The sequence below is a fragment of the Alnus glutinosa genome, chromosome 2, assembly GCF_958979055.1.
Source record: "Alnus glutinosa chromosome 2, dhAlnGlut1.1, whole genome shotgun sequence".
NCBI classification, from domain to species: Eukaryota; Viridiplantae; Streptophyta; class Magnoliopsida; order Fagales; family Betulaceae; genus Alnus; species Alnus glutinosa.
The window spans coordinates 25,217,599-25,241,944 of NC_084887.1; the positions used below are offsets into that span (position 1 = coordinate 25,217,599).

General features: G+C 35.7%; 2 protein-coding genes across 4 annotated transcripts in view; both read right to left on the reverse strand.

Annotated features, from left to right (window-relative positions):
- Positions 1–3,558: 3,558 nt before the first annotated feature.
- On the reverse strand, positions 3,559–6,055 carry LOC133861947 (F-box protein At5g07670). Of its 2 annotated transcripts, none has more exons than XM_062297779.1 (2): positions 4,670–6,054; positions 3,559–4,132 (listed from the first exon to the last, which is right to left on the reverse strand). In XM_062297779.1, the coding sequence occupies exons 1-2, from the start codon at positions 5,869–5,871 to the stop codon at positions 3,865–3,867; spliced, it is 1,470 nt and encodes a 489-aa protein (XP_062153763.1). In that variant the 5' UTR covers positions 5,872–6,054; the 3' UTR covers positions 3,559–3,864. The 2 variants fall into 2 exon arrangements, with proteins under 2 accessions (XP_062153763.1, XP_062153764.1); XM_062297780.1 differs by lacking the exon at positions 3,559–4,132 and adding an exon at positions 4,188–4,248 and having other exon boundaries at positions 4,670–6,055.
- Positions 6,056–10,379: 4,324 nt separating this feature from the next.
- The window catches only part of LOC133861951 (structural maintenance of chromosomes protein 6B-like), a 29,039-nt gene continuing 15,072 nt past the window's right edge, over positions 10,380–24,346 (reverse strand). For both annotated transcript variants that reach the window (XM_062297783.1, XM_062297784.1), the window contains 20 exons: positions 22,864–22,940; positions 22,691–22,766; positions 20,111–20,185; positions 19,737–19,841; positions 18,736–18,905; positions 18,529–18,631; positions 18,227–18,339; positions 17,124–17,328; positions 16,460–16,591; positions 16,249–16,363; positions 16,078–16,163; positions 15,881–15,976; positions 15,265–15,401; positions 15,045–15,147; positions 14,773–14,852; positions 14,570–14,648; positions 14,351–14,408; positions 13,944–14,041; positions 13,405–13,499; positions 10,380–10,689 (listed from right to left, as the gene is read on the reverse strand). In XM_062297783.1, coding sequence (XP_062153767.1) covers positions 10,632–10,689; positions 13,405–13,499; positions 13,944–14,041; positions 14,351–14,408; positions 14,570–14,648; positions 14,773–14,852; positions 15,045–15,147; positions 15,265–15,401; positions 15,881–15,976; positions 16,078–16,163; positions 16,249–16,363; positions 16,460–16,591; positions 17,124–17,328; positions 18,227–18,339; positions 18,529–18,631; positions 18,736–18,905; positions 19,737–19,841; positions 20,111–20,185; positions 22,691–22,766; positions 22,864–22,940 — 2,061 coding nt within the window. In that variant the 3' untranslated portion in view covers positions 10,380–10,631. The remainder of the gene's footprint in view (positions 10,690–13,404; positions 13,500–13,943; positions 14,042–14,350; positions 14,409–14,569; positions 14,649–14,772; positions 14,853–15,044; positions 15,148–15,264; positions 15,402–15,880; positions 15,977–16,077; positions 16,164–16,248; positions 16,364–16,459; positions 16,592–17,123; positions 17,329–18,226; positions 18,340–18,528; positions 18,632–18,735; positions 18,906–19,736; positions 19,842–20,110; positions 20,186–22,690; positions 22,767–22,863; positions 22,941–24,346) is intronic.

A 24,346-nucleotide genomic window follows, 5' to 3' on the forward strand; every position in this document is an offset into this window, starting at 1 on the left:
CTTATGATAGACCAAGGACGTCACTCCAATCCCAAATTTTCATAAAAATAAAAAAAAAGCTTAATAACTTTTCTGTATAATTGATTCTCTGTTTTCTCATAATCAAATGTATGCAGAATTAGACAGATTCTTTTTATTGTTATAGTTACTTGAGTCTAACATCAACTCTCTCTGTTCGTGGATTGATTTTACCTTTTTACTCTTTTCATTGAAAAATTTTGAATCTATTATTTTGATTTTTGATGGTCAGAGAGGCATTCAAAGAAAAGCATCAATTCATGAAATGGGTGCAAGAATCATTGAGGGATTTTTGCAATATGCTAGAATATGGAAGCAATCCTGAATATTAATGTGAAAAATTGAATGAATGATGTATCTATGAAACATTAATCACTTACCAATTTCGATCCTTCTTCAGCAAATAATGTTCTTAGAAGACTTTCAAATTGCAATGTAAATAAAGGTTAGCATGAAAATAATAAATAAAAAGCAAAAAGAAAGAACATAAATGTCTTGAAAATTTGGCTAGACTCTGATATGTTTTTTTGGGTTATATAATGAAATATAAATGAAGATAAATTTTTATTCCTGCCTATACACTACACTGTAAGTTAAGAGTGCACATGCTATATTTCCTTCACTCTTCCTTCTTTCCCTTTGTTATTTTCTTTATAATTAAGAGGCAAAACGTTAAATTTCATAGAAGAGCTCTAATCTATTATTGGTACTTCCTTACCTAGAGAGATTATTTAGTATCTTTAAGAAGTGATTATGATTTTAGTTAAATCACAATTTCTCATTTTCTCATACTTCTTTGGGATATATGGTACGGGCCATTGGAAATATATATATATATATATATATATGAAAAGCATGTCTCCATTATCAAAGTCATTTACCCACTCAGATTTTGACATGGATAAAGTTTTATCTCAAACTTGGTTGGAAGAATGTCTTCCAACTAAGCCTATTCCAAAATGCACGTGATTTTTACTTACATTTTTTATTTGATTGGTATGTTTTTACATGCATTTTTAAAACTGTACATGAAAATTATATATTCATTTTGGACATGAATTAATTTAATAGTCTGAGTTTAAAGAATTTTTCTCTTACACAACAATCTGAAGTAAAATTTCGTTATGAGAAAGAGTAGACATAAAGTTTATTAATTATCAGCCTCTTAACTCTGACCACAAACTGATCTTGGCCTTTTCTTTCGTTTTTGGACATCACTACTACTCTCTAGGGTGGACTTTGTATGCGGCGATGAATGAAATTACGTTTTCAAATTCGATTGGTGCATAAATAATTACAAAATAAAAGAAAAATGTTGCAAAGCCATATATAATTGTATATAATTGTAGGATGTTCAATTTTTTTTTTTTCCAAACTAGGTTGGATGAATTAAGTTTTTCTAACCTAATTTATTAAGTTGACATCTCCCTTTAGAACAATGGTTTTTACATGAATTTTTAAAAATGTATTTGTGAATCAAATGCTCTGTTAATTTAATAAATAGAAGATTGTCAGTTTAATCGATTAGGTTGAAGGAAATTCTTCTAACTTGTTGGGAAAATTGTTACTCCCACAACCCATACAAGACCACGAGTGGGTCTGTGGGCCCATCCGGTCCATTAAGCCCAACAAGGAGTTATACTTCGTTAGATGTCCATGAAGTTTTGGTCGGTTATAAATGCTTCGAATTTGGCCCGTAAGGACCTCGAATAAAGGAAGCCTCGGATGCTCCTAAGAGAATCTCATGATTCTCCTCTTGTTCAGTGTCCCAACACGTAGGATGCGATTATAGTTGCACTCAGGAAGAGGAGAGATTTAAATTATTCTGAACAAAATGCAGGGGATTTAAGTACTCCATTAAGTAGGATGCTATTATCGTTACACTCTGTATCAACTTCAAGTCAGTCCCATTTTTTTTATTTTCGCTTAACTTTATATATATATATATATATATATATATATATATATATAAGTAGATTTTTTAGCCTAGAACAGAAAAGGAAAAAACTACCTCTTGTTGGGTCAGTAATGGGCCAATGCACCACTTCTGTTTTTCTACTGGAGCTTGTTACTTGCACATCAGGAGCACAACATGGGTACAATAGCCCCTCACATGGAGGTGGATCCCAATGTGTGGAGCTCACCCTCATGTGAGGAGCTATTGTGCCCATGATGTGTAAATAACATTTTCCTTTTCTAATTATGTGAAACATGGAAAATGATCAAAACACTCACAATACATAACAATGACACAACACCAAGGCACATTGGGGTGTGGCCCACACATTGAGTCCCACCCCAATGTGCCTTGGTGTTGTACCATTATTGTGCACAAAGAGTGTAAGAATTACTCCCATGAAACATTTTGCAAACGTGGACAAAGTTATTCCATTGTAATAATTTGAACTTTTTAAACATATTATTCTATTCCTAATGGTTTGTGAGGCTACTTTTATAGCTAAAAAGTTTGGACTTTTGCGATGATGCTAAGAAATCTGCTCATGAGAATGCCGTTTAAAAACCTATGGCTTGAAGGGTTTGTTTGGCAAGAGAGAAAATTATTCCTTTTCCTCTTCACTTTTTTAAAAAATAATCAACGTCAAAACATTCTAACTTCATATCACATCAATAATTTTTTATTATTATTTAAATAAAAAAAATATACTACAATACAAACCTTTCACTTTTCTTTACAAATTCTTTTTACTTTATAGCACACTATCACTTCTTACTACTACCCTCAACTCCCACTCTCTTACCAAATAAGGCTGAAAAGTAAGGATTTTAAAACGCAGTTAATGAAAATGTGATTTTTAAAAATTTAATTAAGCATTTAATAAATTTGAGATTCGGCATTTAAAATTATGTTTCAACCTTTAAAATCATACATTTTTAAAACCGCACTTCCTTATATGCATTTCATCTTTTCAAAACCACCATTTTCTTTAAGAGCACTCTTAAATGACACTTTTTGTGCTTTTTTTTAAAACTCACTTTTTATATATATATATTTTTTTCTATAAATGCACTTCATATAGTTCATAACCACTTAAAGTGTTCCCTCATTAAAATTTGCGTAGTAACTTTTCTCACCTCCAGGCTTCAATAGTGTCTATCCCTCAGAGCTTTTCCAGGCAATGTAACAGATTTTGGTTCAAGGTATGCTGAATGGTTTAGATAAGAACGCAGTTTTGCACTTGCAGAGGTATATGTTAGTCAGATTGCTAACCCTTAAAATCTTGACACCATTAAAGTTTAAGTAACGCAAGTGTTCTTCACTCCCAGGAATGAGCATCTCTTCACCTCCAGTAATAAGATTTCCCGGTTCTTCATTCAAAATATAGACTTGTTCTAAACCAAAATCGTGGCAGTAATAATTTTTTCTATAAATTAACACGGATCTAACGAGTTTTGAAAGGAAAAAAGTAATATCAAACAAAGCCAATCTTCCTCTGCCGCTAAATTATTGTTAAAAGTGATATGCCTGGCATGCTTAAAAGGCATCTAATAAGCTGCAGCAAGATATATATAACATGGGTGTTTGATAACGTTACAAGATTATTCAAGCATTATAGGCTGAACAGTAGTATCAAACGATGAACTAGACAATTTGCGCTTGGCAAATCAAAGTTTCGGTGAGCAGGGCAGGCACCCAACATGCACAATAAGAGGGCGAAAGTTGGTCAGCAAAAGGTACGATGTTTACAATCTTCCTTTGTCAACATCTACATCTATTTTAACCATCTAAATTAACAAAATGATTACAGAATATTGGTACAGTGTGGAGAACAAGAAGTCTCTTCTGTATAAGATCAAGCTGCAGATTCTGGTTATCAACTTCATGTCTCACATCCTCTTGAAAAATTTACTGCCTTTCTTCCCCATGCCAGTCCCCACAAGACTCGATGGAAGAAGAGACTTTGTATTTGGTCTCCACTTCAACTCTTTAAAAACAGAAAACAAGGTTGAGAGTGAAGGAGATATTTCACTATCCTTTATATTCTTACAGGATACAACTCTAAGACTTTGAAGCTCCTTCCAAGAAAGAATTACAGAGGCCAGACCTTCGGTAGTTAGCAAGGAGCATCCTTCTAAAGATAGGAACTCTACCCTCCTGTTGGAAAAGCAAGATCCATTAATCTTCTTATCAAAGAAAACTTCATGCAGATATTCAAATCCTTGATATAATCAATTGTAGCCACCTGTCAAGCAGCTATACCATAGCCTTCTCTACATAAATAATTACACGTTATAGTGTCATGGTTCAATGGAATAAATCTAAACATGTGGAAGAAATCTAATCATCTTTATTCAAATTTCCGGTTGAGCCCATAAGTTGTTAGCATTATGGCCGATCTACCATCATTAATTAGTGCCCAGCATGGTATGTGAAAAACTGGTTAAAAATTAACAAACACATGGATCCCATGGTTCACATGATGATGTAGTCATACACATTACTTATAAACATCTCAACTTGATTCACGCATATCAACTATACACAACAATATTACAAATGCGAAAATAAATAACAAAAAAGTGATCTCAACCAGCAATTGAGTTTTCTTATCAGCTGTATACTAAAAGTTCATCAACTATTATGAATTCATTAGGGAGCAAACGAAAAAACAGAGTGAAAGAACCCAATTACCTGCAAGTACCAGCCAAGCTGAACATGTCATTATCCAAGCCCCAACAGTCCTGAAAAACCAACTCCCTCACAGCACCGCACACCATAAACATCGCTCTCACGCTTTTCTTATCCCGCAACTGACACTTCTGCAGATGGAACCTTTCAAGTGCCGGGCAACAACCCAAAAACTCGTCCGGCCCCGGACTCGGATCGATCTCTCGACAGGACTGAAACCTTAAAGTCTTCAAATTCTCACAATACGAGAGCCCCGCCAACCACCCACCATCCATCCTATGATCACGAATGGTCAACTCCTCCAACATTAGGCAACACTGCCCAATCGCCTTGATCCCATCAAAGCTCCCTTCACACCCACAAAGCTCAAGCTTCACCAACCTCTTACACCCCTGTGCCAATATCGTCAACCCAATATCCGAAACCACTGAACTATAAAACCCATCCACATTCCCAACCAACCTCAACACTTGCAAATTCGTACACGCCGCAATGCCACGCAACACGTCGTCGTTACAATTCTGCAACTCCAATTCTTGGAGCGTCAAGCACTCATCGGCCACACTCAACAGCCCCAACTCACTAGCGCCAATCACCGCAAGCTTGCGCAGATTGGGGCAACCGCTCGCCAACACTTCTAGCCCTCTGTCAACAACCTCCACGGGCAACAAGCTATCCTCGCACACCTTCCAGGACTTGGAAAACCCGGATCCGATATGCACCGAAACAACCCTGTGGCTCAGCAGAATACCCGAATTCCGGGGCGAAAAGAAACACCCAGAAACCAAATCGACGTGGGTGAGATTGGGGAAGCGGAAAAGCAAGCGACCCGAGTGGAGAAATTGCCAGTCGAAGAGCCTCAAGGAGCGGACGAGGCGACCCTGGAGGTTGAGCCAGCGCTTGCAGACGAGGGAGTTGGGATTGCGCTGGGAATCGGGGAGTTTGGAGAGGATGTTGAGGAGGAGGTGATCAGGGAGGAGGGTAATGGGGTCGGATTTGGGCAAATTGGGGGTCGGGGTTTGGGAGAACTTCTTGGTGGTGGGGGTGGGGGTGGGGGTGGGGGGCTGGAGCTGCATGGTGAAGACCACATGGTTCTTGAGGGGCTTCTTGGAGTTCTTGAGCCAGAGCTCCGACCATCTTGGGGTCCTCTTCTTCACTGACGGCGGGGGGCTAGGGCTTCCAGGTTTCTCCACCGAGAACGACATCGTTTCTCTCAGATTTTCATCAGAATCTACATCTGCGATTGAACTCTCTCTCTCTCTCTCTCTCTCTCTCTCTCTGTGTGGATGCCTGTGTGTGGATAATTTATTCAAATTGTTTCCTAACCAGGTCTCTTTCTCTCTCTCTCTCTCTCTGCGAAGGCTCGAGGGGCTAACGGACTTGAAATGGTGGGGAATGAGATTTGAACATTTCACTTTATTTTTCGGGGCGCTTTTTGTTTTTATCTGAGAATTTGAATTTGGGGGCTACACAGTACCCGCTGTTCTGAAATGCCGTGGGGCTGTGATAGATGCACTACACTAGTACAGTAGTCCTGTTACTGTGCCTTTTTTTGTTTCTTGCGATTATATTTTGTTTACTTCCAAGAATTTATATAGGAATAATGCTAAAAATACAATTCGGCCCTAATTATTGCACAATTTCAAGGCACATTAGGGTAGGATCTATTATGTGAGCCCCACTCCAATGTGCCTTAAGGTTATACAATTGTTGGGGTGGGGTTGTACATAAATCAGGACCCTTTATATAGCGTGACATTATTGTTTGGAGAGTGATTCATGCACTCCTAGTGCACAATAAGGGTACTACCCCAATTTGCCTTGGAGTAGTGCCTTGAGGTAGTGCACTTGTTGTTTATTGGGAGTATTTTGATCACTTTCCTTATTGTTTTGATAAAATAAATCTGAAAATATTTTGTTGATTTCACACTTTTTTTTTTTTTTAATTATTAACAAAATTTAAAATTAAAATACAAAACAATCATTTGTTCACAACGTTTAAAATACAAAACTAATGGTCGAAACCTTAATACATTGGGTAATAACATTTAGCGTTGTGGACATACTTATCCTCAAAATAGAATACATAATTAAAGGGGTCAAACCCAATTTTTAGTAGCTATGAAGAGTAAACAGTTGTGCATGAATTTCTCTCAAATACTCTTAGCACAACATAATTCAGCTAATTACCCTTACTTCAACACAAAATGTCATTTCTTTCTCTCCCATCTACTTGTACTTGATTGTTTAGAGAACTTTAGAGAGTTCATATTTTTAGCATCGCCAAAAGGCACGGAGCGAGTTGTTACAACTTTCAGGGGGACGACTAAGTGACATAGTTAATGGAATTTTTCGAAAATCATTTATACTTTTGTTAAATATTATTTTGAGAATATTGTGCATGAATTTAAATTCTTCTTCTACTCGTTGTGAAAATTTACATGTGCTTGTTCAATATATTGCTTGATATTTTTGGGGAATTGTTTGATTTTATTTAAAGGATTGGGTATTATCAAAGTTTAATGAGAATATAAATTGTCAATGCTCTTGATGACTGTTTACACGGGGAAATTAAACATTTAAACTTGTGAGTATATTGTGAATTGATTCTTGGTTATACGATAAATAATGTCTTTGTGGCATAAACAATGTCTTTTGTTGCATAATTGATGTCTTCGTGGCACATTGATTTCTTTGTGGCAAAAAAATGATAGATTCTTGCAGAAATATTCTTTTATGGGAATTTTATTTGCTCACAGTATTTTGGAATATAAAATTTAAAACTTGCAATTCTTCTCTTAACCCCATTATCTATGTTATTTACTGGGTGTTAGCTCATTCTTATCTCTTTTAAATATTTCAGAATAAGCATAAAGTTGAGATTCTCAGGTAGCTGATTGTGGGAATGAGTTATTGGAGTCTGATTAGAAGTTGAGGTTTGAATAAGCATGTTTTAGTGTTAGTTTTTTTTTTTTGTTGGAACCCCCAGATTATGCTGTTGGGGAATATATAATATTAGAGGCGTGTTTGGATTTTTGATTTATTGAATTTGACAGTTACGGAGTACTTTTAATGAGGAATTGTTGTTTTATTTTAAAGTTTTGTTGGGGTTATTTATTTAGCTCTAATTTATGTTTACAAATGTTTTGGTGGTATGAACAGTTGATCCTTGGGTGATAAAGAGCGGAAGTAGGAGATATTTTAAATAGATTCGCCTTTAAATCCCACCCCCTCTGTCGCTGTAACAGTTTCCTTTCAGCCAGGTTTGGGTCATTTGGCTGTGCACTCATTTTTCTATTTCTTAGATATGCTAGGTTGTCCCATCTAAATAACCGTTATGTAGCCGTTTTATGATTCAAAATTTCCTTTAAATGTGGGGACACAAACTCCATTGACGAAGCAATGCATACAAACGGTTCACTGCCAATAAGGGATGCGAAAACTATGGGGCTCACACCAATCATTAAAGGATAAGCTCCCATGTATTTAGTTTCACTTTAGCCTGAAGCTTAATTCGAGTTAAGTATTGAAGGTTTAAGTTTAACTTATTCAATTTTATTTCAAACTCACTTCAACCTGAAGCTTAATTCGAGTTAAGTATTGAAAGTTCTAGTTTAGCTTATTTAATTTTATTTCGAACATCAGTCGAACTCAAATTTATCATTGAACTAGATATTTTGTTCAAGCTTGACTCATTTAATTCTATTTCAAACATAAGTCAAGCTCGAGTTTATCACTAATTGTTCGATTAACTTATTCATTTCTTATATAAAGTAAATATCATAATTGTTTATCTTTTCAAAAATCTATACTAATCATTAATTAATTAATTATTGTTAAAATTTTATCATTTGAGTCAATTAAATAAATTAACTTAAATCTTAAATAATATAATCTTGAGTTTATATGTACGTATATAAATTCATTATGCACATACACAAATACACGCGTTCACGTACACATATATTCACACATAATTACAAAAACACTCATGCACACAAATCTTTACAACTAAACTCACAGCAACAATAATTCAAGTTATATATATCATATTAAAAAGATAATTCCATTTTACTTTAAATGTTCTTATTACAAAATTAAAATAATACTAAAAAAACTTGTAAAAATGAAATTATACAAATTTATACAAGCTAATCCGAGACAAGCCGAGTTTATACGAGTATGTCTCATTTAATATTCAAACATATTATTGTGTTCAACAATTCATTTATTATTCGAAACGAGACTGAGTTTAACTAAGCCGAGCCGAGCTCACATGCGGTTGGACTCATTTTACACCCTTAACTTCATTTTAAATTTAAATTTCCAACAAAATTGGTTTTACAATATGACGAAATAATACCCCATCTGACCTTTTTAGTGAACAATACCTATCTATCTTAACAGACGTAGCTTGTGAAAATATGGAAGACATATCAGCTTAATCCTCCATATCTCATGATTAAAATTTAAAGTTAGTATATCTAACAATATACATGATGCCATATTATTTTAAGTTTTTTAAAAGACGCGTTAACAGAGACAAAAGACATAGTATATGATGTCCATGTTAACGTCTTTTAAAAAACTTGAAATAATATAGGATTATGTACACCGTTACATACACAAACTTTAAATTCTGATAATAAATATCCATTTCAAATAAAATGAGGATCCTTGTCCCAAATTGTGGGTGAAAAATGATACACATACATCCTCTACGCATCTCTTATTTATCTCTATACAATTAAGTTTTAAATCCATCATTGAATTTGTGGGACCTAATGCAGGTCCCACAAAACTAATAGTGAATTTGAAAATGAGACGTATAGAAAACATATTTATATCATTTCTCTCATTGTGGCTGCATGTCTCAATAGCCGTCGGGATCATAAATAACACTAAAGCCGGACGAGTACAACTGTACACGGCACGTTTGGACTACATATCTCTTCAACTGAAATAAGATTCAAATAAATAAGAGATGGAGTGAAATGCTCACACGACTGAGTCCGCTTACGATAATCAGCTCTAAAGTTTTTGGATCTCAAGAGTAAAGAAAGTTGTAGTCATGTAGGGCACTACGGGCATCGACAGCGCAAGTCAATAATTTAGCATTAAGAATGGGCACCCACTCTTTTTAGCGGGCCTTCATAGGGGAGTTCAAACTATTATTGTTTGTAGATCTTCCATGCCGGATTATTGTCCAATTTGATACTATGGGCAATCAATGCTCTGTATAATACTAGTTTGACCCTAAAACAAGGTCAAGTTTTCAGCTACTACTGCTATAGTGTATGTCAGACCGCCTCCATGAACATGAACTGCTTCGACACAATATTCAAAGGAAAAGAAAAGAGTTTTTGGTTCTTGAGGGTTTTCAAACTAATTCCTCATCCTTTTTTAGTGCAAAAACCGATTTTATTCAGATATTGCAACTAAATTGATATAATGCATAACCCAGATCTCTCAACAGAGTGAATATTGACTCAAATCCAAAATCTGCACCCTATCCCCGGAAAAATCCAGGACCAAAACTCCAAGGTATAAATTGGCCCCTACTTTATACTAGCAATTTCATTTAAATGTTCTAATCACATATTTTTGGCATGTCCAAATAACTTACAGCCACTATATACCGCAGTATATTGAATTTACAAGATAAATGTGAGTCTGTGTGTGAGAGAGAGAGAGAGAGAGAGAGAGAGAGAGAGGAGAGAGAGACCGATACACGTTTAGTATTCTATGAACAAGGATAGGAATCCAAAATTTGAGAATTCTAAGACATCACATTGTGGAATATATCATATGGCAACAAGGCCTAAAAGTATTTAAAAATAAAAAAGTCAAAAGGACATTAAATATTAGTAGTCATCTACATAATACATAATTTATCCACAGGAAACATTTGTCATCTAATCAAGCTTTTACCTGAACATAGCAGCAAAAAAATGCAGATAAGGTGATCAAGAACGCGGAGCTGCCATTTGCTGCTTCTTTAACCTCTCCCCTTGTTTTACCATGCTGTATCAAAAGCATCAAAAGTGATATTTTATTTACCATCAAGATTTACTTGATTTATATCAAGGCAATAATAACAACCAAATATTCAAATGGAACTTAGATTTAGGAGCAACAAAACTGATCTGCCACGCATGGCATAGCCCAAAGGTCACTTGTATGGTTAAAGACATACTACTCATACATCATTGAGTCACCACTAGTGTCAGACTGTCAGTAAATTAGTATGTTGCAGACAGCAGTGCGCTACCAGCATGAACCAGGAACTAACCCATCTAACATGACTAACTACACAATCAGAATGAAACAAAAATCCAGAAAATTATTTAAAGGATTTACCAAAAAGACATCAAATGAAACCCCAAGATTAAACCATAAAAAAAGTGAACAGAACAGGAAACAAAGACAGTAACATTTATGTGGTTTCCTAGTGCCCCTATGTCCAAGGCAGAGAAGATTAATATATATTAGGAGAAATATCAAATTAAAAAATCCCGCGTGAATACAATCTACCTCATTTTCTTTTGTAAACCTCTGGACTTTGGAGCAATTTGAAATGGTTAGTTTTACCGTCTAAATAAATAAAAGTTTACATGTAACTTACACATGACCAATGAGATGAGGACACCTCATCAATTGTTTTACGCAAGCTCTGAAGAATATCTTTTCCTCCACTCGGTCAAATATATATATATAAAGTAATGCAAATTTATTAAGAGCGCTAGGGATGCAACCCAAGTACACAGGAGGGAACAACATCCAACGAAATCAAGAGTAAGGAAAAAGAACAAAAAAATCTACAAAGTTAGAGATATCGAGAAGGGTGTTAACATAGATCCTCACTTGCAGAGGGATTTAATAAAAGAAAGTTGTAGATCCGAGCTCGTCTTCTCACAATCATCGAATTTCAAGCATTCCTTTCTCCAAATGCATCACATTAGACAAGGAATTACATTCCAAACACCATTAAGTCGTTGCTACTAAACGTTCTTTTCCTACACGCCAAGAGCTCCACCACCCGTCTAGGCATAGCCTTATTATTATTATTATTGAGAACAAGCTTTTCTATCTTTTATTATAAAATTACTTTGAGAGGGAAAATGTATGGAGATATAGCATTAGATGATTGGCTCTGCAAGACATTTCAGTTTGATGTTTTATTTTTCAGTTACTCCAGAGCTACTGAGGTTTTGGGATGGTTTTCAAAAGGCAAGGTAAATTATAATTATGCCATACCATAGGAAGGTAACCTGTATAATATGACTGAAAGGATTGATGGGTTTGTGGAGCTTGATCTATGGGAAGTCTGCAGGAGGTTGAAGCAGAAATCTCGCTCAACCTTCGCTCAATGGTCACTTGAGTGAAATTGCGGCAGAAGTCTCGCTCGACAGTTGCTCGAGCAAGATGCGACGAGTGGCAGATACAGACTTCGCTCAAGCCTTGTTCAACGGTGGCTCGAGTGAGATTGTGGCATAGTAAGAGACAGAAACTTTGCATGATGTTTTGCAGGAATTTTATATAGAGGGTAATTTTGTCATTTGACTTGCAAGCATGTAGCCCTAATCTTAGAATAAATCGAATAGGGCGGCTGACACACTATATATTCATCATATTCTAAACTTCTTAGTATGAGGGTGAGAGAGCATCATTGTAATTTGTATTTTTTCTGTACATGGTGGAAAACTACAACTCTGTGGACATAGTCCAAAGTTTGGGTGAACCACGTTAAATTGTTTTGTTCTCGTTGTGGGTTTATTCTCTATTGTTGATTGGTTTCTTCTGTTTTGGTTCTGCAACAACCGCAACAACCGGTATCAAAGCAAGGTTTGGTCTCGAGTGGGAGCGACGGCAACAGAAGATGAGAAAGTCATGATTGAGAAGTTCAATGGTTTGAACTTTGGTTCTCGAAGATGCAGATTGAAGACTATATGTATCTCGCTTTAGAAGGTAAGAAGCCAGAAGGAATGTCAGAAGTGGATTGCGAAATGCTCTCTACCACCTCTCTTATTATCATATGCTTCTTCACTATGCCTATCCATGATGTTTTCAGTCTCCCTCCACCTTTTTCCCCTCCAACTTCAATTAATCCACTCTTTTTCACTAGTGCATTATTTGGTTCCATTGTACATGCCAAAACTTAAAGTAGGTCATTGGATTATACTGAAATTTTCCAACTCCATTTTTCATCTATTTCATGCCACCATACTGACAAGCTCAGATTTTAACTTGAATTTGAGCAGGTGGAATCGCCTGCTATACAACTACCAAATTCAATTAAGCTTCTCAAATGACAGGGTCTCCAACTATGGATTTACCTTAATATATGTACAATGAAAAGAATGCAGTCTTCATAAACCGCACACTAGGGCACAGCTCCCGACCAATCTCTATATTAAAGCGCCAAAAAACTGGTTTCAAATTATTCTGTCCTTTATATGACCAAACAAATAACAAAGGATTCACCTGTGCTTGCATGAGTGTGTCATTCAAGACAGCCTATAATTTCTGAACAGAACTAGCAGTATTCTTGAACCAATGCCTTAGCATGGTAGGAACAAAATATACAATACAAGTACAAAGCAACATGCAGAATGACGTGTGGGTGAGTTGAAGGATGCAAGAACACCAATATTAGTATCTAAAGTGCAAAGTGACACCAAACAATTTCTATATCATCAAGAAACAACATCAAATCATGGATCTGTCTAGATACAATACCCGATATCATGAGGGGTGATAAATATCCACTGGGATCCTTGCGCCAATGCAAAATCCACAAGGGTGTCCAGGCTGATTTTACGACTAACAGCATCCTAAAGACCAAATGAGAAGGGCTAAAATTGTCAGGACCTGTTCATTCACAAATTTTTATGATATATATATAATCATTAGAAAAAGGAGAAAGCTCAAATACGCAGGGTGAGTATTAATAGTCTCCTAAATAACTACAATCCAAATTTCAGCACAAATTGTAAAATGGACACTGCCTAAAGCAGTTATCCAATCAATACAATAATCTCAAAAATTAAGATTTGATCACATAACATGGAAGCTCAATACAATCAAAATTCCTAGTATTACTTTCTATCCAAAATGTCCACATGTCACACAAGGGAGTAACATTCATTCACATTTCAAATAAGACAACCCACACAACTCATTTTCTGCATACCCGACTAGGCGAAGTGTGATTTGCGGATAAAACTTAGTATAAAAGACAGCTACATTCTTATAAACAAAGGAAAAAGAACCCTTACCATAAACACATCAAACTCATCCATTGCTCGAAAAGGAGCTTCTGTCATTTCGTGAAGAGCTAATGCAAAGCATAATGTTGAAAAAGAGCGTTCACCACCTAATTAAAAATTCAATTACCAACATCAGGAAAATTACTCAATTTTAAAAGATTTCCCAAGTTATAAAGTCAACCAAAAAAATTAATCTTAAAATATGTGAAAGGAGTCCACAATGAATGTCAATGATATTAAAGAAATAATAGAGAAGCCCCAAATATTTCTGAGCAAATCCACAACAAATTATTTCTAGTATTCCACAAAACTGGTTGTAGTTACGAAATCTGTAGAGCTATGATCTTGAAGTTTTCAAAAGCATAAAAAAGTTGGAAAATCTATTTTGCAAAGTTAATGGAGGAAAAAAAAAAAACCTGAAAGTCCTCTAGTGTCACGAACAGTGCTGCTTGAAGCGTCTTGAGGCATTTTAACCTAACAAAAAATTCAAAGCATAAAGAGAAAAGACAACATTATCCCAAAATTTTCCAGGTATCTAGGTGGAAGGTATATGAAAGTAATCTAATTAAAAATGGTGCTGAATGAAAAAATTAGTTGATCCAAAGGAGTACTCCAGTACAAAGCAAGCTGCTTACCTCAACTGAGAGGGTCTTTTCTTCATAACTAACTTTAATTTGTCCACTGATCCCCTTTTTTCTCAAATGGCCATTGAATCTAATTGGAGAGATGGACTAATTATTATAAATATTCACAAATATTAAAAACAGTGAAAACAAAAACACAGAGAACAAAACACTCTTATAGAATGAGACTCTATTTGAAGCAGTGCAATTCATACTGCCAAGTCAACTGGCGCTTCAAAAGAGTTGCATTCCTCTGAAACTTGCTCCATCGCAAGTTTAACGCTTTCTCGCAAGCCTGCAATTCAGTAAGTCTTTTTTCAGAAGAACCCAATAATAAAGACAGAGCTATGAGAATACATTAGGCGAAAGGGATCCAAATAAAAAAAACCGAAACAAAGGTGAGGAACAAATCATGATAAGCTTAAAATGATGGAATATGCCTGCCACAGCAGACACTAATATATGGGGAAAGAATTATAGAACTTACGTTCAGTTTTTCTTGATATCCTTTGTAAGTTTGCTGTTTTCTAAGAACCTTGCGTTCTTTTTTCTCACACAACATCCTAAGGTCGTCAATTGATTCAGAATATCTGCAAATTAAAACAACAACAAAAAAAAAAAAAAAAAGAAGAGTTGAGATAATTTAATAAAAACTGGCATTTTGGCTGTTCTTCAAGCGATACAAAGACAGATGATAATGTCCTCACCGCCGGCTCTCATGCTGAAGTCTCTGATTTAGTCTAGTTAGTTGGGCGCTAAGTTGCTCTGGGGTGCTCCCATCACAGCCTCCTAATGCTTCAATTTCACTCTCAGGACAAATAATAGAAGATTTTCTGCAACTCTCCTGTAGTTTCAACCAGTACATAACACATCAGCTAGTAATTGAGCTGCTAGGATGACTTTAATGTTAAAACAGTCTAAACAGTTATTCCACAAAGCAAAAAGATACAGAGAAGCACAAATGCTAATAGTAACATGAACAGAAAGGGCAATGCTATTGGCATTCCACTTTTAGCTTCTTGCACCCTCAATTGTGAGTGAAGATAAACTAAAGGGAGGAAAAAGAAAAAAAAAAGAAAAAAAACCCTTCCTTCAGTTAAACACAGAGAGAGAGAGAGAGAGAGATCTAAACAAACTCCATCTTCTAATGGCCCATTTATCTAAAAGCCAGTAAGACTTTTCTTCCTATTGCTCATTGGAATTTACAAAGCACATGACAGAAGAAACAGTGGGTGATAACCTTCTAAGAACAAAATATCAGAGGGGAACTTTGGGGGGGGGGAGGAATCTATTGCTGTAACTTAAGAAGAGCATCAAATGTACCAGACGGTTGTTCTCAAGCTCCCGGTAATGTGCCTCTGCCTCTTTGATAAGAGAAAGCACCTTGTTATTCATTATACCTTCATAGTGGCTCTTCTTCTGAGATTTAAATTTCAAACATTAAACAAAACTTATAGAAAAACATTATAGCAACTGCATTGAAGCATTGAGAAGAAGATTCAGGGAAAGGGAGAAGGGACCGATTCTTCATCAAGCAGTGCTTGTTCAAGCTTGATCAGTTCATTCTCTGATTTGTCAAATGCATCAATTTCCCCTTTCGCTGACTCTAAAATTTTATTTGGAGAAAAAAATAATAGTTAGAATTATTTATAATTGAAACCAAATATGAAACAAAGGCATTGTTACTATACCACAAAGATTCTCAAATGATACTTTAAGTTCATTGGCTTTTGCTTCAGCTCCATTCATTCTGGCTCGAAGCTTTTCCAGCAAGATTTCCCTTTCCTGTATCTCCTCATGGGCATTCTAGAAATTATTCCAAATATGACCATATTGTTAGAGAAAAAAAATGTAAATATCCAAATGCATTATTAGTGCAAACATGAGGATTAGCAAACAAACTGAGATTTCTTGATGAAGCTCATCAGCATTTGATGCAGGTGATGAACTAGTTTCAGCAGCATATGAATTCTTTACATCACGCAGCGCTAGTTTCTTCGACATCAAGTCACGCTCTGCATCCAGACGCCTTTTCTACACAAACAGATATATAGCCCTTATCAAAGATAAATGACAGAAAAGGCTCTGTTTGAGTGTGTGTGTGTGTGTGAGAGAGAGAGAGAGCTGGTATGGAACCAGCTGAACTGATAATGACCATGTTCCCTAATAGAGTTGTTATTGATCAATAATTGAAAATCAAAGGCCTTGTTTGGCAAAATTTGCAAAACTCTTTACACATTTTTAAACATCGAAAAACACTTTTCAGATGTAGAGGCTGGACAAATGGAGGTTGGTGTCCACATGGTGAAGGCTGCCCCTTCACAGGAGGTGGGTCTGCACCCCCCCCCGCCCCCCCCCCCCCCCCCCCCCCACACACACACACCACCTCCTCCGGTATCCAACCCCACAAAGGGCGGTGGGGTGGAACTCCACGCCCTTGCCACCCCGCGTTGGTGGAAATCCACCCCCACAAAAGTAGGAGAGGTTCCACCTCCCTACGCAGGTGGACACGCTGCGGCGGGGGGAGGGAGAGGAGCATATATTCATGTTAAACATTTAGTAGTACCTTTATACTTCTTAGAGTTTCCTGAAGATCCTGAAGACTCTCCTCTGCGTCCCTTTTTCTCCTCCTGCACTGTTGAGCTTCTTCACGTAGATTTGATTCATCTCTTTGAAGGTCCTTAATCTGATCATCGAAAGAACTACAAAGACGGCCACTTCTTTGCTTCTTATTTGGAGGAAGAGTTGTCTGGACTGAACCACGAGAAAACCTGGAAAGGAATCAGTAGTTACTATTGCGCCATAAATCACACTAACATTCTGCTAGAAAGAGAAAGATTAGACTCCAGAGTACATGGAAACTGCAGAAACCAGAGTTAATAAATTGAGCATCAGCAGAACATGTGCATATACCAGTTGCAAATATTAAGAGTTTGATTGATGCTACCCAAGGCCCAAACACAGTTTCTGGTGTCTGTGACCAAAAAACAAAAACAAATATGCCTTGTGATTTGGTCAAAGTTATATAAATCATCAGACATGGTCGTTGAGAGAAGCAAAATGTTGACACCTGCATAACTCAATGTCTTTCATACCTCTTATCATTATTTAGAAGAGAAACATGACATAACACTTCCATACATAATGGTGCTTACTAAAAAAGACCTTTACACTTTGGAATCCCATTTTCTACCCCCCCCCCCCCCCCCCCCCCCCCCCCAAAAAAAAAAGAAAAGAAGAAGACAGGAATCTCCCAAATAAACCCCATAACTTGTCAGAAGCTACCCTTATTGAATGCCCACCTCGCATTCTTAATCACAAGAGCTATATCTTTGCAACCAAGACAACAGAGAAATAACTGTTTGGCAGTATATAATTAATAAATATTGTTTTGATGATACTTCACAAATCTCCGCTGAGCAAGACAACTAACTGGTGATGAAATTCCACACAAGTAGAAGACTCAGTATAAAGCAAACAGAGGCATTTATACTCATTTTAATTCCACTGGTCTCACAGACTACACAGAGTACCCTATTTATTAATTTATGCTAATAATATGCATTCGTCACTCTTGCAATCTCCTTGTAATACTGCCCACTTAGAGTGAATGTGAAAAATCAGCTGAAAAAAAGGATAAAAAGATTAGTAATCTAATTTTCAGCTTACATTTTATATCCATCTGAAGTGTAAACCTCCTTCAGATTCAAGATCCTTTGCCCAAAAGCAACTGCTTTCCCCATATCATAGTCTCTAACGAGCACTTGCCTCTCAGCATCACCCTGGAAATACAACAAACTTGTTACAAGGTGCAGAAGAGTACTATTAACTTTTTGAGAAATAAAACACACATAAAAGGTGCAAATTTAAAACAGAAAACCAAAAGATGCTATTGAAGAAATTAAGATCAACAACCAACAATAAGTCAACAGACATTATGTGAACGAGTGTAGGAAGATACATGAAATTACCATATCCACCAACACATTAAAGACAATGTGGTTTTCTGTGTGTAGAACAGAAAGAGTAGTTGGGTGACTTGTTTGAGGAAGCATGTGAGGAGGTATATTCAGCCTACACCACACAGTAAGAGAAAAATATAAAAAAGAGAACCAACATGGTCAAACGTAACACAGCATGCACCTCCTGCTCATCAAAACATAAAGGCATGCATCCACCTTGGTCTTGAAAAGTCATATATGACAATCTGAAGGTGGCTATAGTTTGCTTCCCTAGCACACCCTCTCAGAAGAAGAGCATCTTTATGATTTGTTACGATGAATGCATTAAGCAATCTCCCAATGGCATGTTCAACAGCACGAGCCCATGTATCACCATTAACCAAGGTCTGCAGTACATAGCCATAAATAAGAGAAGTTAGCCAGCACTAATACCACAATATAATGTGCATGCGAAAAAAATCTGATGCTCAAACACACAATTGAACCAAGATGTAAACAATAACAAATTATAGTCATACTCCCCCAACTGTAAAACCATATTTAATCAAAAGAAATTCCAAAAACATGTACTTAGGGATTAAATAAATCAGAAAACAAAACTTGCAAACAGGACGCAAGATAATACAACAGAACGTGCCGAGAATTTAGAAACTTGACCAGTATTATTCAAACAGCTTCTATTCACAATATCCAGTACCTAAGTTTCATCAAGTTTGATAAGCATTGATTTAAAAATTAAGAACACAAAAGATCAAACATGAGAAAAGGACAGCTTCAGCCAATAACAAGACCTAACTCAATTTTGAATTAAAAGATTAGCAAATAAAATACCTTTTTTTTTATAAGTAATTTCAATTCAAATTAGCAAATAAAATACTTATGGAAGATATATCCTAGAATGAACATTATTATCAAAACAAAAATCAGAAAGACCTGCACAAGTATCTATGCACGAATTTGGATATATTTTGAAGTATATAAAAGACCTACTATTTCAGATCATTAATCAGGGAGAAGATTCAATGCCCATTTTTCACCAAAAAACAAAAAATCTGTATAAAAAAAGAGATGCGTCAAGAACCAGAGCTGCATACCCTCAAAAAAGATAACAAACTGCCCTAGAAACATGCACGCATGCACTTACACACGTAATAATATTTGTATAGAAAAGATTATGAAATTTTCAACATGCAGACAGACAATCATCAGTTACTCACCAAATGGGCTCCAATTGGACCAACAGGCGGCTTTTTAAACCTCTGTTGATGTCTCTCAATTGCACGTAATAAGTTAATCACTCTATCTCCTCCAAAAGCTGTAACCTGCCAAAAAAAAATGTCACTACTAAACAATTTGGCAATCTGCTCTCGCAATGTTGTCCATTACACGGTTTTTTTTTAAGATTAATAAATAAATAAAGAAAAGATAAAGAAAAGAAAAAAGAAAAGAAAAGAAAAGAAAAAGGAAGATTATGGTAAACATGGATCTACAACTGCATATGCCGACATACCCATCATCTTCACAAGCATTTAAGACTGCAAGACAAATAGTTAGACCAATTAAAACAGTGCATTTGACCATTAATCCGCACCTTGTTGGTTTGATGTTGATGAAGCTCGCGGATGGAATAACCAATTTCACGATGCTTTCTTTCAAGTTCTTCAATCTAAAGGAACCAAAGTTTTATGAATATTATTCAAGAAGGACAGGATATTAAGTCAGGAGAACAAATTTAGAATAGTCAATAACTTTATCTAAATATAAATTAAAAATGGCTAAATACAACCTTTACAAGTAACATGGCACATGCTTAATGGTCAAATGCTCACTCACCAATTAGACCAATTAAAACAGTGCCACTGCAATTGACCAACTAAAAAGTTCAAGAGAAGTGAGTTAAAGAGTTTCTGGAGAGAAAAAAGCAGCCCAGATTTTTTACAGAAATTAAAGAGTTTGATCTAGCATAAACAAATCTAACCTATCCATAAGGAAAGAACCTTTTGCATGGTTTAAAAGACCAGCACAGTAAGTTGAGCTAATTGTAACAGGACAGCCTTTGCAATTAGTAAAGATGGAAACTTCTTATATGCTAGGATTTGAAAGTAGGACTTGAATTGAGTTCAACTTTACTACAGGAGCAAACGTCTCTTCATAGTCAATTCTATAGGTTTATGTAAAACCTTTCGCAACCAATCTAGCCTTGTATCTTCCCAAGGAACCATTGGCCTTACATTTTACCATAAACACCCACTTGCATCCGATCGCCTTATTTCCATTAGGCAATTCAACAAGATCACTTTTATTATTTTTATGAAGAGCTTTCGTGTCTTCCTGCATCGTTTCCCTCCACTTTGAATCAATAAGTGTGTCCTGAAATTTTTTAGGAATAGACACAGATCTCCTCCACCACGCACTGGTCGCACTTGACAAAACACTTCAAAAAAAGCTCAGACAATGGTAAACCAGGAGCCACTGCTGACAATCACCGAAGAAAAGACATTTGGTTCTACGCTAATGTCAATTACCGTACGAGACACAGTTTCTTTGTGTTTTTCTGGATTGGTTGCAAGGATTTGATTTGCTTTGTTACCAAGTTGGAATAAAGTAGAAAAAAGAAAAAGACAGAAGAAAAGAGAGAAAAAGAATGCTGGAATTAGGGTTTTCCTTCTGCTCATGGATTATGTATAATTGCCACACATTGTACAAGTACACAAATGCCCTCCAATGAAATAACATAAAAAAAAAATAACACATCAACACAATGAGATACTAATCTTAGGTTTCACAGTACATATTGACTGCTAGTGATATAAACTTAGTCGACGAGTTCTTTTCCTTTTTTCAAATGAATGCAGTTAATGTCAACCAAAACAAGTCACTGCAACTCACTTGACAACTCCATAATGTACCCAACACTAGACACAAACACAGTTCACTAAAGTGACACAGACTCATTAGAACAAAGCTTAAGGTTATGTTTGTAATGTATTTTGGTAAGTGTATTCTGTTTTGGTTTTAAAAAGTATTTTCATGTGACATAAAGATTAGAAGTGTTTTCAGAAGTGTCTTTTGGTGGGGTCCATATTTGAGAAAATGTTTTTTATGGAGTACACCTACTTATTTTGAGAAAACCCAAACAAATGTAGAATTGACTCCTTATGTATACAACATTTTTTTTTAAAAAAAAAAAATGAAAAAAAAAAAAGTGTTCGTGTGGCCACCCAAATTGGAGGAATGGGTGGTCGCGAACCATCCCTATCTGGTCAGGGTGGCCGCGCGACCACCTTACCAAGACCGAGGTGACCACACAACTACTCTAATCTTTTTCATTTTTTTAAAATAATAAATTAACTCTTATCCCTCCAAAATTTAAACACATGTTTAGTCAAAATATTCCGACAACAAGGTAAATATACAGCTTTATAAAATAAAATAAAAAGGTGTATTGTATTTTAAGCTGTTGGTTAATGTATATGAGAAAATAGGGAAATTCAAACTGAAAAAAAAAAAAGAAAAAAAAAAAGAAAAAAAAAAAAAACAGGAATACGGTATGTTAGCAATTAGCATAAAGCATCACAATCAAATATGTAGAAATCCCAACTAAGTGATCTATCATGTTGTTAACAATTCCCCAATTGACGGAGATCAATAGGGGGCAAAACGTAAGTCAATACTAAGGATGCATGCTCCAGAATCAAGAGGGTTTTCCATATGCAAAACCAACAAAGTATAGGAAAAAAAAAGACATATATACCAAAAAGGCCTAATTTTTCCTGAAAAGAACCAGTAAGTCTCATATTCAATTACAAGAAGATACAGTATAATGCAGGGTTTTCAAAAAGTGGAAGAAGAATTAGAATGCATTCAAATTATTCAAGGAACAACCAGGAAAAGAGGTTTGAGGATTGTGACGCACATGAAACAACTTGGAATTCCTAAACACAACCATAAGCATTTTCAATACAGTTAATTCAAACACATGCATTTATAGCATTGGGAGAGTCACCACGTCAAACTCCCCATCCATTAAATTAGCTACATAAGTTTGCAGATATAACAGCCAATAAGAGTATCTGCAATAAAAACCTTAAAAACCAAAAAGAAAAATATTTGACCAGACAAAATTATGCGAGACAATCAACTTATCCAAAGATGGTAAACACCCGCATACCTCATTACCAATGCATGCAATTTCACTCGATCCCTTGTTCATGCTTTCTAATAAGGCACTTTCTTCTTCCTTCAACCTGAAAGATTGTTGAAGTTACAGATTATGTGGAATCTGTCTTGAAAGCAAGCTAGAACATAAAAAACACAAACTGATTAAGAATTTTTTTTTATAACCTTGTAAAAGTTAAATTAGCAGCATCAAATTCATATTGGAGTTCCTTCAGCTTTTCCTCTATTTCAGATTCTTCAGCCTGCAGCATATCAAAATGAGAGGTCTAAACCCCATATCTTTTTTTTGGATGAGATGAAGTCCATATAGTAAAGGCTTATACAACTCAGTACCAAGGATGGAAATGTCTCTGTGAGAAGGTTTAATCTAAAGCTCACAACAGAAATGTCCATAGGAGATGCAAAAAATAGTTATTAGTATTTTAAAAAAAAAACATTCCAACGAATATTGCCAATTTAATTCATGATTCTAGCAATATCCTACAGGATACTGGTGGTGAAATTTGAATTAACTTGTATATAGAGAGGAGCTAATTGAGGGCTGGCTTCATGACTTCCAGAAGACATGAATTTTTGGGCACTCATTTATGGAATTGTAATTTTCAATGTCAACTTCATACTTTGTTTAAGACTTGTGTGGTAGGCACTAGAGCCTTTTGTTCCAATTAATTTTTCATACAGGAACAGAAAACAAAATCATGTTTTAATGATAGTTGGCTATAGTAACCAGTCCATTAACATGAAGCTCTAAATTGGCAGATCACACAGGTTTCAAGCCAGTGACAACTAGATAAATGGAAAAAAGCAAAACATTGTTAAAATAATTTTATATGAGGAACGCAATACGTTTCAAGTGATAATAACTTATTATATTGAAGTAGCATGCCTTGAAGCTTCTTTGACCAGAAAAACTTCTTCCTGGAGTTATTTAATAAAGAGTTCGCGAAAGCAAAAACAAGGGGATTTCTGCCAAAAGAGAGAATGAGGAATAGGACCTATACGTTTCAGAGATTGTTGGCCTTCTAAGAACAACTGTGTTTTCATTAATGTAGTCATTAGATCTTTTCATTAATGTAGTCATTAGATCTCACATCAACAAATGTCATGCAAATGAGTCTTCAAGAGAGTATTCAATAGGGAAAGAAACCAAAGTAGCTAGAAAGACCTGCTAAGTACGCTACATTTGTTCAAACAATATGCATGACATGCACGACTATTAGTCTAAGATGACAAAACCTTCGATGAAACTTTTGTCCATCATTATGTGAAATTAATTTCTTTTCTATAGTCAGTAACGTATATAACATATATAGAAGGATGAAAAAGAATGCATAGGAAAAAAGGCAGAAGCCCACCCAAAAAGCTAAACAGAAGAAAAACAAAATTCTTCTATCCAGCAGAGAATAAGTTTTAGATTCCAGAACTATTTTGATAACCCAGCACCCTTTTGTAGATCTCTCTGGTTCTAACCTTTCTTTGCAAGATATCATTTTATGTTGCTAACAAGGTCTAACCATAGGGAAAACGAAGCAGAAAAATTTTGACATGTCTGAAAGGTACTATTTTATATTATAACAAGCTCTAGTTGTAGGAAACTTGAATCATAAAAGTTGTGGAACCTCCCTACCTCCAAAGGTATAAGGGTTAA

Excerpts from the sequence above, each read along its gene's own strand:
- LOC133861947 (XM_062297779.1), bottom strand. The coding sequence starts at position 5,871 with ATGTCGTTCTCGGTGGAGAAACCTGGAAGCCCTAGCCCCCCGCCGTCA. Across the intron at positions 4,133-4,669 it reads AGCTTGGCTGGTACTTGCAG|GAGGGTAGAGTTCCTATCTT; the intron begins GTAATTGGGTTC and ends CTTTTCCAACAG.